This window comes from Fusarium poae, chromosome 3 (genome assembly GCF_019609905.1).
Source record: "Fusarium poae strain DAOMC 252244 chromosome 3, whole genome shotgun sequence".
Classification (NCBI taxonomy): domain Eukaryota; kingdom Fungi; phylum Ascomycota; class Sordariomycetes; order Hypocreales; family Nectriaceae; genus Fusarium; species Fusarium poae.
Genome location: NC_058401.1, coordinates 6,655,206 through 6,673,356, shown reverse-complemented (window position 1 = coordinate 6,673,356; position 18,151 = coordinate 6,655,206). Strand labels below are relative to the sequence as shown.

Genomic DNA, 18,151 nt, shown 5'->3' with positions numbered 1-18,151 from the left:
TTTTACCCAGCAACGTTGAAGTAACTTGGACATACAAAGGCAAGACTTAGCCCGTATGTAGAAATTGTGACAGATATTAACCGGCCATCCTGGTATACTTGTGATCGAATTGATATGTGAGCCGAAGACATAGCCTCGAAGATCAGTCCTCAAGAGCTGAGTAAAGGGAGAAGAATGTACTAGGTTATAGTCAGCATCGCAATGTAGAATAGATTAATCAGTCGGGTGATGCTTAAATAATTGATTAGTTGACGAGTATCTCATGCAGTGTAATGTGATAGACGTACAGTCTATAGGGCCTCATCACCTTTACCTCCGAATTTCCTCCATGGTGGCTTACCTGATCTTGATCTGCAGATAAATGTGTATGGCACTTTGCCATGCTTCAGCTCCACACCGGCGTGTGAAGTGTATGCAACCCAAGGTACAGTATTTGAGTATAGAAAGAGGCATCGCTCGATCTAGTCATGAAACCACGAAGCACCTGATATACAGAGTATGCCTCAAGGATTAGACTATGTTTCCAGCATCTGTGTATCTCCGCAGTCTTGGTCTTTTTTCCAGGTATCAAATGACGTGATTCTTCCCTTGAAACGAAGCACAGCCTGTCTGTTCGTAATGCCGATAACGGGCTGTTCAGTCAAGGGAGACATCCGAGCTGGAGTAGAGAGATGATCCCTTATACGATGCAACGTGATGTGATGCGATGCAGGGAAACCCTTAACATGCTGTGTGCCAGTGAGCGAGGCCATTGCATATCAACCGAATAGGGAAGATGCCATCTCACTCATTCTCTTCCTTCTTCATTGTCGATCAATCACACCACAATTACGTGACTGGAAATCACATGCGATTGGGTTGGCATTGGAAAAGTGACAGATCCCCTGCATCTTACTCACATCAATGCAGGAACCCGACCAAGTGCGCAATGCGTCAATAGCCTCTCGGGCTATAGTAAACAAAGCCGTGACCTCTGATTGAAACCGCGCTTAACGCGTTGACAAACTACTAAGTTAGAGAGCTGGCGTTCGAATGCGAGGCCGTTGAACGTCATGATAGCAGGCAGGTCCGCGCGTCTCCCTTCCCTTGTTGGACGAACACCGTCGTGTTGGATATTGGCACTCTGATTACCGTAATCATTAATAATCCCCCGCTTGTACGCTTGTACTCCGTAGAATGCAACGGTATGTCAGAAATCCTTGCTTCTTCACAAATAGGCTGTACCCTCGTCTGCTAGCGACGTCGTATTGATAGCCGCTACAGATACTCTGCGTCAAGTCTGGATCCTGGGTCGAAAAAGGCTGTTGTATACAGAGCGAGCGTTCCAGAGGGGTTTCTAGAAATTGTAAGAGTCGAGTCGAAAAAATCACTATCCGGCCTGTTACACATTGCTTAGAAGACTGATAATATTTAGAACAACTTGATGGGGAGGTGCTTCAGGGTAGTTGTGGGACAATTCATGATCTGACCCCCAACTCCCAACCAGCACTTGCACCAGCCCCATAGCGAAGGCTGAACCATATCGACGGTATTCTGTGTTGGTCAGGGCTGCCAAGTCTCGGCACGGATTGAGGCCGGTATTTGCTTACGATAGGCGTTACAAGACCCGAACCTCGCATGGTAATAGGTAGTCTGCGCATCAGTCATGAAACGCACCTAGAAACAAGAAGAATGGGCTTCTTGGCCACCTCGACTCTTTGATGCATTCGAAGATAGTTGATGGCTGGTTGGCCAAGTTTGAACTGCTTGTCGGCGGGTCATCTAACCACCTCATCATGAGCCGACACTGGCATTTATGTGCTCAGACCATGCCTAAAGTAGACTGAGTCTTCTCGTGTCGTTTTGAAGTGGTTCACATAATGAGAATCACCGGTGCTTAAGTTCCGAGCAGCTGATAGAGTTCAGCTACACAGCTTTAATCATAGTAACGCACGCCAACGCTCTCTTGATATATGTACCATAGACTAGTTATGCAGTAGCCATAATTCTTTAGTCTCTTTTTGTGGAAAATGAGCTGAGTGGCATGGATTCACTTTTCAGTCTGTCGATCATAACAATATGCCGCCCGAGGCCCAAGTAAACCTCGGCAGTTGAACAGACACTTCTGCCAGCCCTGTGTTTTCAAAGAGCCCCGTAATAGACTACCTGTCCACTCTGTTGCGATTGCGGACTGACTCGGATTTCGACACGCCTAATTGTGCCGGAAGAGATCTTCGCTAGGGTCGCTCATGCCGACCATGATTGGCACTCTGGCACTGTACCTGATGCCAGGCCATTGATCTCCAATCTGATATCATAGACACGGGACAAAACGCTGACTGGGTGTCTGCTATAGACAAACTTGGATCCGTGCGTTGTCAAGCACCATGATGGAGCGCTCACACTTGTGCGAACGCTACTAGACTGTACAGTAGTTATGATATCCCAGCAAGTAGATGGATTGTTATGTGGGAAAGATCACCAGGTAGGGAGAACTGCTGAACAGGAATCGAGCCGCAACCGTTTGGGCTAACCGTAAGCCCTCAATCACCATGAACGGCCTGGTTTAGCGGCTCTAGGAGCTGTTCCCCGGCCGGCCGTGCCCTGAGAGTTCAGATAGCACAGCGCGCGGATAAATTCCACGATGTCTTGGAGGTTACAAAAACGCTCTACCGTACCGGGTTCCTGGTGTCTGCCTGTTGATAGTGCGCTGTACACACTGTACATAAACTGGCTGAGGCAGTATCCGCAGGTCGGTATTATTCTTGTCGGGGCCGGGAAATGCCGTATTAGACCCATTGCTAGGTAGTGAACTAGTCCGTGAGTTTTGCTTTTGATTATCGTCCACCCGCTGTCTGTCTTCATTACTTGTAACTGGCACGGCCCTCTTCAAGAGTTGTGCGCGGCTGGTATTATGTATTAATATTTCGAGACTGGAGTTGCTGGAGTTCCTATCCGCTATATGCAATGCTACGCTGCCATTGCATGCAGATCAGGCAAATAACCATAACTTTTGCAAAGACTGCAGAAGGAACAAAGCCATGTTGGCCATTGCCGAGGTTCGTAGAAGTGATTTCGCTAGATTCGCTGATTGCAAAGATCCCCAACCGGATCCTAAATTCTTTTTTGCAAACTCCACTACAGAGTGGTTAACAGATTGACGATCGAGCGCCATGGGCGGCGCCTCCAAGTTTCAGGTACCATAGCCAAATCCATCCAATAGGCGTGATTCCCGTTCTCTAGATTGGCAATCCGTGTCAAAGATGGCGCACTACTACATGAACTAAGACGCTGCCCGCATGGGTAGCATAGCAAACTTCAGATCCGCGTCGTGTTGCTTTGCTCAGCTTCACCATCATTGTAGATTGCTTCCATCCACACCCAGAGTAGATTAGAGATTGCCTTGTTGGTACAGAGTGGTGGAACATTAATCTTTCGTCTTAAGCCCCAGATCCAGATCTGTCTCTGCCAGCCGCACCGGGGCCCAAGTTTGCCGAACGGCACGAGAAAAACAACTCCGGATTCCCTGACTGCTTGCACACGGAAATCAGATAGCAGATTTGTTGCTGCCTCCTAATAAGCCTCACGCCGGTCTGTTGAACAAAACGGCTCACCGAAGCTAACGCACAATGGTCGTCTAGCAGGAAGTAATGCTAGTCGGAGACGAAAATGTTGTGACGTACTTGCTTACGGCTTGAACAACTACATTTGCTTTTGTCTCTTCAGCAAAAGTTAGCGTGCTGTGGGGGTAGGGCACCATCCCTGTTGCGAAGTCGGTAGGGGACCTTGCGGACCAATTCTTTTCTCGGGCATGGGAAGCGGCCCAGTGCAACTAGAAACCACCATAACTGGTTGCTACAATCATCATTATTATCGTGACAAACAAGAATATTGTAGATCAGCGCGGGTTACGGAGACTAGCGTGAAGCTTAGTATATCCCCTGCGTTGAGAAATGAGAAACGGAAGTGTCCAAAGCGTTTTGCACCTGGCTCATTTGGTGAACCGTCACTAACAAACTCTTATTCTCGTATGGTGCGTGCTTGTATATCCGTAGACGGAAGAGTAATCAATTGGACGGTCCGTTCACTATCAGCGCCATGTCAGTGCCCCGTTACATTACTTGTATAACGATTGATCACATATCATCCTCGAGTCGCTAGAAGACCATATCCATTTGCTTCAGTTTGATCTGGCGAGAAAAGAAAAAGTCTTCGGATAATGACGAGAGCATTAGGCAGTTTAGATTCTGCCAGCCTCAGTTCATCGTGTCTTTTGAGTCGAGGCACGTAGTTCTCTCACCATCATGTGCGGGTCCGGATATACACTAGTGGAGTATTTTTATCCCCTATGGGGCGCTTTTGATGTTCCGGTTGTCCGGTAACTCAGAGTTCCATGTGGCTCAGATAGACACGAGCTTGATGGTGCATTGGAATAGTTGAATAGCCTAGATAGCTAATCAACCTGAAAAATCTTTCGTGGTAAACTTTGGACTTGCGTTATGGACTCCGCAATCATACACACAAGCATGCAGCATTGTGGAACCGTTTTTCAAGAGTGCATGAGCGAGCAAGCAGCCAAGGCTTTCCTGGAACTAGATTCGAATCTGTAACTAGTGAATCGGGTACCACTATCCAGAAATCAGAATTCAGTTCGCGAAGGGCGAGGATCAATGAAAAAGGTCCGTTGTTATTCTATGCCGTAAAAGAGTCACAGTAACAAGATGACTGTTGGCTGGTAAAAGGAAGAAGAAAAGCCTGAAGAGAAAAACTGCGTTGAGTGGAGACGGCGGAATCCTTGTGGCTTGCTTGAAATAAAGCAAACTGCTTCCAGAAATGCCTGCCGCTGCACTCGTTGCACAATCGACCAACGCACTACCCAGGCAAACAGATGTGCGTTGGTGGTACGTATGGGCTTGGCCTCGGTTACAAGCAGTCGATGTTGATAACGTGATCTCGACCTTCTGCAAGAAGATATGCAGACGTCGATTAACGTCCAGTTGCAAGAGCTGGGGTCAACCAACTGCTGCTTCCTAGCTCCCCCTGTTAGTGTCCAGGCAAGCATGGGGAAACCTCGGGGACCAGCTGAGAGATGTAGGTGAAAAGGGATTTCGGTTTTCGCCTGCTACTTCGCCTAGACTGAACCACCAGATTTTGAAACCGAGACTCGGTGTAATCAACAGGCCAACGGTAGTTAGCTGGTTATACCAAAGGTCTGGCGAGTACCTGAATTGCCAGGCGAGAGACGTCGGCAACTGCGAGATGAAGCACGATGCAATAATGTCCGTTTTGTTGAGTGGGGCTGGATGCGGAATTGCTTGCTCAGGATAGTATCGTATCATAGACTAAGTAGGCCGTGAAGAAGGATTTGCAATCTCGATATACCGGAGGCACCCCATCCGCAGATCGCTCTATACATCGACAAATAATAACTTTGTGTAGAGAGTGTGTTTTATTCCTGTTGTTTGTTATAGTATCGACGTCTGATCGGTTGTTGGGTAGCGTTATATCAACCGAAGGCATTGCTACGCCGCGAATCGACAGGCCACAAGGGCCACGGTCGCGGGGCGTTAGCAACAGATAGACGGGCGATCCATTCGTTAAGGTACGCCATGTACTGCTGATAGTCAAAGTACGACATCGACGCCTTACTTGAGTGCCAAGATGATGCAGGTCTTTGGTGGATACAGACGCTGTGCCTCGCAAACAAGCACAGTGATGGCAAGGTTTTAGGCCGGAAATATCAATGGAAGTGCAAGTGAGGCTGAGAGGCCTAAAGGCAAGGCTGGATTTAATTGTTGAAATAAGGACGCACAGCCGCAAACCGACAGTGTGATTGGGCTGGCGGAAATGCCGTTCAAATCCGTGATTGACAATGAGATATCACTAGTCTAGTTGACGATTGATCGCGGCGCTCTTGCAATCTGCAAACAAGACATCTAGGCGGTATAGCAGGGTCGGGTATAGACAGGGGTAAAGCCGTCGTTGGTACCGGGGAGGCTTTGCGGAAGCAAGGTTGGTACCCAGGAGTCAGGGATCAGGCCAACCCCCTGGCCTGGCACTTCTGGCAATGGCAGTTGGCTTGGACATCAACCAGCCGGTCCCTGTCAGAATATTCGAAAGGGGTTGATGTCACTAGCCAATCTTTAGTGTGAATGTGAAGGTAAAGGTCCGACTTCCAATAGCGTTTGAGCTGCAAATTGAAAACGTGGAATTGCAACAAGCGAAAGTGAAATAAAGAAGCAACGACGATATAGTACTGGGTCTTATGGGTATGCAGCATAATAACCTTGAAGATGATCTGAGTGAATTCCGTGTCGACCCATTCGACGAGACAAGTGAGGATCAGGGTCCTTTGTCGATCCATGCTCAGGTGTCATTAACCCACTGACCGTGAGAAAAAGAAACGTTTTGCGGAGAATATTGGATGAACCGCTGCAGCACGGGTCGTGTCATGGTGATGCTTGGGAGTGAGTCAAGCCAATCACTCAATAAACCGGTCAAAGCCATCAGCTTGCAGGAGAAAAAAAGTCAAAGCGAGGGGGGGAAAACGAAAGTGAGGCTTAACTCAAGACTTGCAAGGCAAGCGGCAGATGGTGTCTGCTTCTTGCCATAATGGTTCATGTGACTAGTAGTAGTAACTCAGTACCATTGTACAGAGTACAGAGTACAGAGTAGCAGGCGCAGATTTGGTGACATTTGAGCACTCCGGACTCTTTCCATTTGCGCTCACCTGGCCGACCTACCTAGGTTACCTAAATTTGGCAGAGACACTTGGAAAATCTAGAAGCCTCTCCCACGTTCTTTCCCCATAGACCCTACATTTTCAGAAAATAGATACGCATACGATATTTTGTGCCAATTAATTGACGTTGACAACAAGAACACGCATTGCCAGACGCCACATCGTGTGGTCTATCGTTCTCGAGCGGGGGTTCCAGAGCATTTAGAACCATGTTCGAAACGCCAGATTATCTACTATCACTGCAATGGCGCCGCCTCAAACAAGAGTCTACATTGTCAAGACGTTGATCGCTCCATACGAGTAATTGCTCCAAGTATGCACACCGAATAAATCGTCATCGTCTGTCCAAGGAGCTACCTACCTGCCTACATGCCTATGAAGTGATGGTGTCATTCTAACACCCTAGCGAGAACCCTGAATATTTTTTTTCTTTTCTTTTCGTTTCGTTTTCCTATTCTGTCTTGTTTCTTTTTTTTTCTCCTCGACGCAATGATCAGCAGCTAGTGGATGACGAAAGCATGACAGGAGACAGATCGTCCTCGGGGAGAGGCTGTGTCATGAGATGAGCAAGCAAACTTAGCTGTACTTAATATCACGAATGACATCGAGTTCTCAGGGACCAATCGCTTTCTAACTAGAGGAACAGGAGAAAGGGGCGCAACGTCTGCCAGCAAGCATTACCTACGCCATAACCGAACCAAGGAGACGCCGTCTTGTTCGAATTGTGCGCCGAGTGGCAGACTAATTTGGGGCCGGCTCTCAAATTGAAGCAATTGGGGTATTTTTTGGTGAATCTAGACGCTCGACGGCGCCGACGTACCTAGTCACGAGGGGTGCGGTGATCCGAGTTTGGTGCAAACAAGTATTTGCTATCTATCTAGGTTCATAGGCGGAAACATTAAACATGCCATGATTATTAGTCCATCTCGTTTTGATGTTGGATTTCTACGGAGAATTATTAGACGCGAATTAATAAATTCAACAATTGGCAGTGAGGACATGATAGCACATCTACCATGGTATATAGCATGCATAGCATGTCATCAGAGACTATACCCGCTTTTGATGAGGCAGCCTCTGTTCTGTGCGCGCTCTACTATATCCAGACTTGCCAGACATTGTGGTCCATGCTGTACTATCAGCTCATTCGGCGGTTTCGTGGAGAGTCGGTGACAGCAATAGCTTGCGGCTGAGATGGTCTCGTGGATCCAGAACTCCAGAACAAATCGCTGCCCATCGTTGAAGATCCAAAAAGGGGACTGGGATAATTATCTCCACAGCGGTTTGTTTCTATTGAGTCATTGCGGCAATTGCTAAGTCGGCAGATTCCTCGCTCCAGCCTGGCTGACTGGCCAGGTAGGCCGGTCGAACTGTAGCTCCATTGCGATGCTGAAGCGAGACGCAGGAGAATGCATTGGCTCGCCCATCTTGCATATCGCCTGCAGCTCAGGTCAGGAACAAGTGAACTAGGGCACGACTAAAAGAGGAGGCACAAAATAGGATCGAGGGAGCCAATCGCACCAAATGGCTGAAAAATAGTTCCTCAGCTGTTTCTCGCGTTGTCGCCCTTTCCGCTGCTGTCTCGACCTACCCGACACTGCTGATATTTATACACATATACGCTTAGCATGAGTGATAGACTCCCTGATGTTGGGATCGTGGCTGGACCGTTTACGGCTTTGCTTCGGAGTCAACGTAATAACTATGCATTTTGCCATTATCATATGGCTAAAAATATTGTTTATACTATAACTGCAGGATGACTACTTTACCGCAACAACAGCAACGGTGGCATCCAATCCGAAAATCTGTCACGCTAAACTAGAAAATGAAACCGGCAATAGTTCGTGTGATGAAGGCTCCCATTATGCCAACCCGCCAGAAAGGTTACGTCTTCTGACTCGTGATCAATTCTCCATCAAAGAAATACCCTCGGTGTTGCGAATTCCCTTGTCGAGACCGGTACGATAACAACCCCTCTTCTCTCTTACGAGGCCAGTTATTTTACGAGCTCGACACGACGCGACACGATATGCACAGACGATGCATGAGAGATGAGAGGGAACTTGTGGAGTGGAACCAATGCCGTTGATATCTAACGTTATTCGATGATAACTGAAAGTATATTCCAAGGTTATCGTATTTCTACCTTACTTAGAAATTTCGTGAGTTCTTAATTCTTATTCTTACTTTGTTGCACAATCTGGCCTGTTTTGACAAAATGCAGGTGTTGGTACTTGACACGAAGCCCTCAATCTCAGAGACATCTCTCTCCCTTGGTGGTGATGGATGACCTCGATGATTTACGGCACACACACACAGGCTTGGCTCTGAAATGTATGTGTTGTAAGAGGAACTCACTGTGAAAACCGGTCCATTAACACTCGAATCAATAATCTCCTCCCCCCTCCTCTCTCCCCGAGCCAAGCTCAAGGGGTCGTTCTCTTTCGCCCTAGAGTACTTGCTCTTAAAAGCTTCGTCGTGGCCTGGTCGAGTCTAACTCACCTGCCGGATCACCGGGCCCAGAAGCATTTTTACTTAGCTGCCCAGACAACAGGGGATGTGGGCAGTTAGCTCTCTGGCTCAATCGAGCGAGAGGCCCCCCAAGCCCCTGGTAGCTGTACCCAAGTTGGAAAAACCCCACTGCCTGCTACGGTGATATATGTGTATAGGTGCAGCATAATCATAAAGTCGGGTAGATAAAAGTTATGTTAGGTTGATATGAGCGAAGCCCCCACTGAGACCGGGCACAATGCCTCCCGTACCTGCGTAATTGCTCTTGCTGTAGGTAGGTAGGTAGGTAGGTAGGTATAGATATGTACAGTAAAACGCCACTCATCACTTACGGCGTCTTATTCTCCACTTCTCTTCTTTTCTTGAGTGATTGTGACTGTTGCTCTGTACAGATGTACCTTGAGAGGTCTTTGCCCCCCCCTGATCAGTTTCACTGGAGACCTGGGATTGGGCTTGGGGGCGTGGGGTTATCTTCCCGTCGACCTTGCCCTGGCACCTTCAACACCAAAAAGCCCACTTCGACCCGTACGCTATCTCTTCCACCCCCTGGAACTTGGGACAGACCGGGGGGCCCCTGAGCCGACAAAAGAATCCTAGACAGACAGAGAGAGCAAAGCCAGAGAACAGAAAAGAGGTCTCCACTTGACTGACGAAAGACGTGGGTGTGGTGTGGTGTGGCCAACAGGCCCAGGAACTGAGAGAAGAGAGTCTCGCCAAAAGACTAGGAAGAGTAAGAGTAAGAGTAGGTACTAAGACTACCAGGTTAATAAAGTGAATGTGATAATACCGCCGCCTTCCCCAGACCCCGACGTTTTGTTCCCATCTCTTCCTCCTCGACTTTTGACTCGATTCGATTCGACTTATACCTATTTCAACTTTGTCTCTTCTCATTGTTTGTTGCTAGTGTGTGCTTGGGTTCGGTTTACGGTTTTTGCATTTTACGTATTGCTTCTATCATTGCTCCCGACAAAACTCTCCAGCACAAGCCATATCTATATAATTCGTCATCGCCAGTTTTGGTATCGAGCTCTCTGTCTCTTACTCACGCACTACCTCGACAGCAACAACAAAACCCCTGCCAGTCCACCTCAACCACTTCATTCCATCAAAATCTTGGTCAACTCGACGAACGACCACTCAATACCAAACGACGATATATCGACGGAATCGAAAATTAATTGCGATTGGCCAATTGGATTGAACAAATCGACACATCACACAAGGTAAGCTTGCTTATACGAAAGAAAAAAAAAACCCAGCGCGCAACAGCAATTTGTCTCTTACACCGCACTGCCATTATCTTGCTTCTGTCCTTTTTCTTTTTCCACCATTGGTACGCAGGTACCAAGTGTTGTCCGCAGCGAGGCACATGCACAGACAGGTTTTGGACGACGGGTAAGCAAGTATGCATCTATAGGTGCATTACAGGCTACATACAGCCTGCATATAGGCGGATCGTGCCGTATGTATGCTTCAGGCGAGCGAGAGGAGCGGGTTTGCGTCTGTGTCGTATCGTGTTGGCTTGATCTGATCTGACCTGATCTTCTTACACGACACAATACGAGACGAGGCCAGAGGAAAGACAGTATTGTTATATGATATGTGACAGTATACGATCAGATGAGGAAGGGCATGCAATTGTCCTGGGCAATCCGCCTGGATTGGATTGGATGGCTGGACTTAGCCCGTTCTTCTGGAGGGCTCAGTCCAGTGGTTCACTTCCCTATCCCTACCCTCTCCGCACTGGAACTACCTGCCCGGCCTCAACGTCCTGGGTCCTTCTCCGCCATAAGCCCCTCCATTTTCCAACGTCTATCTACCCGGCGCCTCTGCGGAGCAGGTCCCCCCTGCCATCGCGAGCATTCCTTGACACTCTCCATCTTGTCTCCCTTCATTCCATTTCTGTTTTGTTACAAACAATCAACTCACTCATATCCTCCCATGTGACTTACTTGACTTGACCGACTGACATTCTTTCTCTTTTCCCCAGCCAACCGATTTTCCCTCTCTCGATTCTCTTGTTGCCGTGGTCTAATCCCGTCAGACCTGATCCGAACATCATCACGACTTACACCATTGACATCGACATTCAGCAAAGTACATCAACTTTCAGCTCGCACGCATTGTTCTCTTGGATATTCAACACAATTGACTGTTGAGAAAAGGTTAGAAAGGAAACGGAAAAGGAACAGAAAGGGACAGATCGATACTCGGATCGAGTGGTTGTGTAGACCAACCCGGCCGAGGTGTCCAATGATCTAAACGACAACACCGATTGTCAAAGGCAATCGCACGCAATGCTCAGCAATCAATCCATGCGAGCCAGTCTCAAGGTGGCCCCTCTCACTATCAACAAATCTCGAACCGATTTATCTGGAGATGCTTCATCGACGTCAGAGAACGACACCAGCCTTTACTCACAATCACAAATGACACCACCCGCTACTCCAAACGGCTCGCAGGAAGACCTATCACCTGCTCCCTCACCTCAATACACTCCACCTCCAATCTTCCACAACTTCCTGCGAGCCTTTTATCCTTTCAACCCCAGCTATGTTATGACCGACTCGAGCGTGACATTGCCCCTTAACGAGGGCGATGTCGTGTTAGTGCACTCTATCCACACCAATGGATGGGCTGATGGTACATTACTCATCTCTGGTGCACGGGGATGGCTACCAACCAACTACTGCGAGGCCTATGAGCCTGATGATATGTGCAGTCTACTGAAGGCTCTCTTGAACTTTTGGGATTTGCTTAGAAGTACATCCGTCAATGACAAGGAGATCTTTGGTAACCAGGAGTTCATGAAGGGTATCATTGCGGGCGTTCGATTTTTGTTGGTAAGTTCATCCGAAACACTATAATTAATTATTCTCTAACAAAGTTTACAGGAACGAACAAACTGCCTTGGCAGAGATTCCTTGTGCATTACAAGGAGCGATGCATTGCGCAAGTGCCGTAAATCTCTTCTGTCAGAGCTTTCATCACTAGTCAAGACCGCCAAGCGGTTACAAGAGACACAACGTCTAGAAATTACCCCCGTTGAAGATGTAAATGACATAATCGACGAGATGATTCTCAAGGCGTTTAGAATCGTGACAAAAGGTGTTCGCTTTTTGGATGCGCTTGAAGAGGATCGAAGGGCACGTGCACCTGCAGCTGTAACTGTAATGGATACAGTTCAAGAAGAATCATGCGTTCCTCCAACACCACCTGCGGATCAATCGTCCTTTGATGAACAAGGCCAACGAAGCCCCATCGATAGTGACTCTCAGACTGCCGCTAGTGTCGCTGCTTCTGAGTCGAGCGATGCCACACAGATATCAACATCAATCTTCTCGAAACGACTATCGTCACTCAGCTCTCGTACAGGTCCAAGCTCGCATAGATTATCTCAAGGAAGTCTTGCACAAGCGCACCGCTTATCAGCCACAATTTCCCACAGAGTTTCGCTCGCTGGTCCTTCATCAGTATCGCGAGCTCACCATCTTGTCACTGAACGTCTTAACCGCAGCCACGATACCTTCCTCTCCCACTTGGGCTCCTTCATCGGGCGCCTGCATCTTCAATCCCAGTCCCGCCCCGAACTTGCTTCAGCTATCCGCCAGTCTGCATTATCCGGTGGAGAATTACTTGCAGTAGTCGACGGGGTTTATGATCACATTAACTCAAGCTCAGAGGCTCTCGCCCAAGCTCGATCCACCATGTTTGCACGAATTCAAGATCTTGTCTTTTCAGGCCGCGATACCCTGGTCAGCGCTTCCTCCGAGGATGCCGATTTGATCATGCCTCATGACAACACCATGCTTCTTGCGTCCGCCACTGGCTGTGTTCGAGCCGCCGGTGACTGCGTTGCCAAGGCAAAGTCAGCAATCGAGCGCATCGGCGATTTCGAATTCGAGCTTGAGTCTAGCAGCCTCGGAATTGACCTTAGTGTCTTGGACATCGATATCGACGAGCGAGCGAGGACACCGTCTGTTTCGGAGCCCAATGCAGAGCAAAGCGCATCCGATACTGCCAGCGTCGCGGGGTCAAATCGAACTTCAAATTCTTCCCGACGCCTCACTGTTGTCGCAATCGACAAGCCCCTCCCCGAGGTCCCCCAGGTAACGACTCCCACCGATGAACAGCCCGTTCATCAATCACCTGGCTCTTCTCGACGCTCTTCAGTTGTCGATGACAACATCTCTAGTGTTGCATCCTCTATTTCCTCACTCCGACCTTCTCTTCCTCCTCTCCCCAAGCTTTCCACCACTATCCTGGCAAACGAGGATTACAGTCCTGTCGATAACCATGATAGTGATTTCAACTCGTCTTCCCGATTTGATAGCATGATTGTCTCCAGTGCCGGCAGCAGCGCCACTTACCTTAGCCGCGACTCTGAAGTTAGCATCGTCTCGCAGTCGTCAACACGGGCTACTACGCCTGACCACAGTCTTGCTCCCCAAAAGCAACCTTCATTGTCCAACTTGAGTAATGGCGGCAGTTCATCGCACGCGGAGGAAGTTGATGTTGAGTCAAGACTCATGGAGAAGACCTTTGCTCATGAGCTCATGTTCAACAAGGAGGGTCAAGTCACTGGTGGTTCCCTACCAGCGCTTGTCGAACGTCTCACCACTCACGAATCCACCCCTGATGCCATGTTCGTATCTACCTTCTACCTCACCTTTCGCCTTTTCTGCACACCAGTCCGATTCGCCGAGGCTCTTATTGAGCGATACGACTATGTTGACGACTCTCCTCATGTGGCCGGGCCTGTCCGCCTGAGAGTATATAATGCTTTCAAGGGCTGGCTTGAATCCCACTGGAGGGATGAGACCGACCGCCACGCTCTCGATTTGATCATGCCATTTGCCGAGTTCAAGCTGGCCTCTTCTCTACCTTCTGCTGGCCGACGTCTTTTCGAGCTCGCTCAGCGTGTTTCCGGCGAAGGCTCCCTGGTGCCCCGTCTTGTTTCCTCGATTGGCAAGACCAATACCTCAGCTACTTCATACGTCCCCGCTGAAACTCCTTTGCCTATTCCTGCTATTACCAAGGGCCAACTCAGCCTTCTTGCTTCCTTCAAGATGGGCAACGCTCAGCCTAGTATCCTCGACTTTGACCCTCTGGAGCTGGCCCGTCAGTTGACCATCAAGCAAATGAGCATCTTTTCTTCTATCCTCCCCGAGGAGCTTTTGGCTTCGCAGTGGATGAAGAAGGGTGGAGTTGACGCCCCCAACGTCAAGGCCATGTCGTCTCTGTCTACCGACCTGTCCAACCTCGTCGCTGAGACCATTCTTCAGCAGCAAGAGGTCAAGAAGCGTGCACAGGTCATCAAGCAATGGATCAAGATCGCACATCAGTGCCTTGAACTCCATAACTACGACGGTCTCATGGCCATCATCTGCAGTCTTAACAGCAGCACTATCAGCCGCCTTAGAAAGACATGGGACACCATCTCTTCCAAGCGAAAGGATATGCTTCAAACCCTCCAGGATCTGGTCGAGCCTTCACAGAACAACAAGGTCCTGCGAACCAGACTTCATGACCATGTTCCACCCTGCTTGCCCTTCCTCGGCATGTACTTGACCGACTTGACATTTGTCGACATTGGCAACCCTGCTACCAAGCAGATGTGCCTTGGTCCTGAGTCTGAGGAAGATGGCGCTGGTGGCATCACCGTTGTGAACTTTGACAAGCACGCCCGCACAGCCAAGATCATCGGAGAGCTTCAGCGATTCCAGATCCCCTACCGACTTACTGAGGTCCCCGACATGCAGGACTGGATGTCCTCGCAGATTAGCCACCTCCACAACAACGAGGAGGGTAATGGTAACGTCCAAGTCAAGTACTACCGCAAGAGTCTGCTTCTGGAGCCCCGCGAGACTGCCAGCCGACCTGCTGTCGAGTCATCAGCTGCCTCCATTGTCGGTGTTGCAGGTACTCGTGCCGATCTGTTCAGCTGGATTTCCCGCGATCGGGGCACTTCTACCCCTACCCCTACCCACACATAAGACTTTCTGTCTACCACTTTCGACCCAAACCGGGCCATCACTATTTACCGTCACCATCACCATCACCACATGCACATACTACCCCCCATCAGTAACTACTTCATCTTTGATACCCCCCATTTTGTTTGAACTTTCAGCAAATGGGAAACATCGTCATGTTTCTTATGATCTCCACATCCATCAGCACAACGGCGTTATCTACATTTTAGGTTTCACATTTATGTTTTACGGTATTCAGTCCCCATCGGCGGGAATTGATAAGAGAGATCTTATCACCAAGCGCAAGCACCGGTCTTTTGTGACTCGAAGCATCCATCGATTGCGTTCATGCCAAACGCCTCTGTTATCCCTATCACAACTTTCAGGGTACACTTTCACGATGCAACAACTTGCACCTTGTTCATTTCTCAACCTTCTTTCACTTCCAGTTTTCACATCCTCATGTTATTCTCTTCGGGCGAAGAAAGGATAGGATGCGAAAGATCAGTTTTCACGGCACAGGTGCATTCGCAAACGTCCAATAACGATGGGAAAACTCGCAGGGCACCTGTTGATTTTTCGGGTCTTTTTTTCTTAATGTATTCTCAATGACGGAGGGCTGGGACTGTTTAGTCCGCCTACGCAAAAACGAGTGTATTTGATTCTCACTGTATGATCAGGGATGGCCTGCCGCCTATGGTTTTTCTTCATTTTTTTTTAAATCCATCATTGTACTTCTGGGAAAGGAGTCTGGTGATACAGGACAGGACTGGAGATGGACGGAAAAGAAAGACAAAAAGGGTAGATTCTGCAACAGAATAGGAAGAACAAAAGAATAATAAGGATTCATTTTCCTTTAATTCACTTCCCTTTGCACAATGTGATTGCTGAGATCTGTGTATCTCAATGCGATGATGTAAAACATATCCGAATTCATGTGTAGTCTTGAAATATAATAATATAAGACAATTGTCATTCTGTATACCGTATATATACAGCTTCCATCATCACGACTGGCACTGCAAAATAAGCTTCAAGAACCAGGCGCCAAAGGCCATGTGTGACCGTCAAACTTAATTGACAAAACTGTCCGTGTCATGTAATGCCATAAATCATCACGAGTCAAAACGTAGCCCCTCTAATTCCACCGATCCAACGCGCACACCTTAACGCCATGTATGATTACAATTAATTAAGTATTCTTGTATATTTTGTTTTAGCTTTTGGTTCAAGATTCAATGTCTGTGGTCTTTTGGGTCGTGGGCGCAACCACAACATCTTCGATCTTCTCGTCGCTGAACTCGAGATCCTCCTCCATGGAGACGGAATCTTGAATCTTCATGAAAATTACTGGTGCAGCGATGACGAGCGAGGCGCCGAGGCAAGCCCATGTTGCGGCAAAGATGGTGTCGAATGGCTTGCCGAGACCATCCATACGCCAGAAGATGGCAGCGCCGGCGGATTGGATTCCCTTGTAGAAACCTAAAGTGCCGAATTAGCGATCTGACTTGGAGTGAGAAAAGGAAGCGGAACTTACCAGCAAAGTTGGCGGTCTTGCGGCCAGAGTTAGAGAGAGCGCCCATGTACCAGTATATGCAAGTTTGCCAAGCAGCGTCAAAGAAGCCGTAGAAAAAGTAGAGGAACATGGGAGCGACGAATCGCTTGGCACCGTCGTCCCAGTCGATCTTGTCATCTTCGTTAGCGGGGTTCATAGCGATCTCGCGAGGTCGCTGATCCTTTTGCCAAGCGTAGCCGCCACCCCAGATGGCGAAAGTCAGAACAAATAGGACGACGAGCGAGATCTTTGCGCGGACGCTGCGACGAACGCTCGAGATGTCGAGGGCGTAGCCGATGATGAGGGCACCGAAGATCTGGGCTAGCCAGTAGAGCAGGTTGTTGAGAGCGCGGGTACGGACGTTGAACTGGGCGAGGTTCATGTTGACGTTCTGGTAGGTGTAGAAGATGTTGGAGGAGAAGAACATGGGGAAGAGGAGGACGACCCAGGGTGCGGTGTAGAGAGTCTCCCAGAGGCCCTTGATCTCTGTGCTCCACGAGGGGTTCTTCATGACGATGACCTTTGTGTTATCCTCGCGGACGATCTTGTCGGCGTCGCAGATCATGAGAGCGAGGATGGCGCCAATGGCCATGAGGGCGATGAAGGCGGCATAAGTGCCATCGGATACGGGACCTGCCTTCTTGTTGATGTTTTGGGCGAGGGGGATCTGTAGCGTTTATAAGCCAAAGTTGAAGAATGAACAAGTTTTGGCAAAACTTACAAGAGAACCAATGACAGCACCCATGTTGAAGATAACCCAGAACCAGGAGATGTATCGTCCCTTGCTCTGCTCAGGAGGATAAGACATCATGATAGAGCCCTGAGCAGCCCACAAGAGTCCAGCACAAACACCAAGCAGGGCACCAGCAAAGACGACGAAAGGCATGTTCTGAGTATGCGAGTAGCACAAGAATGAAGCAGCATAAACGCAATATCCCAAGCCTCCAATGGACAAAGTCAGTCTCAGTCCCAGCCTATTAGCAAAAGTTCCGGCAAAGAAACCGACGACAGCAAATGTGCTGTAAAGAGCTGTGTTGGCGTGATCTTGGGCCTCGTTGGAGACCTGACCGCCACCACCGAGACCCGTCAGGGCGTTGAACATGCCGGGACATAGGAAGCAGACGATGGAGACCATGAAGAGCTGGACTTTAGGCGAGGCGTACCAGAGCTCTAGACGGCCGAGGCGAACGGTCTTGTACATCCATCCTTTGGGACGAAAGCCGGGAGAAGGTGAATCTGAGTCTGCGGTTTCTGAAGACGCCTGAGCGACGTTGTGTTCCTTTTCGTGTGTAGACATTGTGTGTGATGTCAAGTTGAAGAGACCAAGGGCCAATGTCCCCCTATGTGTGTGAGAGTAGTGAGACCCAATCGAAGACGAAACGAGGA

General features: G+C 48.8%; 3 protein-coding genes across 3 annotated transcripts; 1 reads left to right on the top strand and 2 right to left on the bottom strand.

Annotated features, from left to right (window-relative positions):
* Positions 1–1,257: 1,257 nt before the first annotated feature.
* FPOAC1_009619 (uncharacterized protein) lies at positions 1,258–1,647 on the bottom strand (the record flags this gene model as incomplete). The annotated part of the gene is made up of 3 exons (XM_044854043.1): positions 1,258–1,336; positions 1,386–1,533; positions 1,590–1,647. The coding sequence occupies 3 exons, from the start codon at positions 1,645–1,647 to the stop codon at positions 1,258–1,260; spliced, it is 285 nt and encodes a 94-aa protein (XP_044706713.1).
* Positions 1,648–11,532: 9,885 nt separating this feature from the next.
* Positions 11,533–15,231, top strand: FPOAC1_009618 (uncharacterized protein; the record flags this gene model as incomplete). The annotated part of the gene is made up of 2 exons (XM_044854042.1): positions 11,533–12,078; positions 12,130–15,231. The coding sequence occupies 2 exons, from the start codon at positions 11,533–11,535 to the stop codon at positions 15,229–15,231; spliced, it is 3,648 nt and encodes a 1,215-aa protein (XP_044706712.1).
* Positions 15,232–16,438: 1,207 nt separating this feature from the next.
* FPOAC1_009617 (uncharacterized protein) lies at positions 16,439–18,062 on the bottom strand (the record flags this gene model as incomplete). Its single annotated transcript, XM_044854041.1, has 3 exons — positions 16,439–16,692; positions 16,748–17,432; positions 17,487–18,062. The coding sequence occupies 3 exons, from the start codon at positions 18,060–18,062 to the stop codon at positions 16,439–16,441; spliced, it is 1,515 nt and encodes a 504-aa protein (XP_044706711.1).
* Between the last annotated feature and the right edge of the window lie 89 nt (positions 18,063–18,151).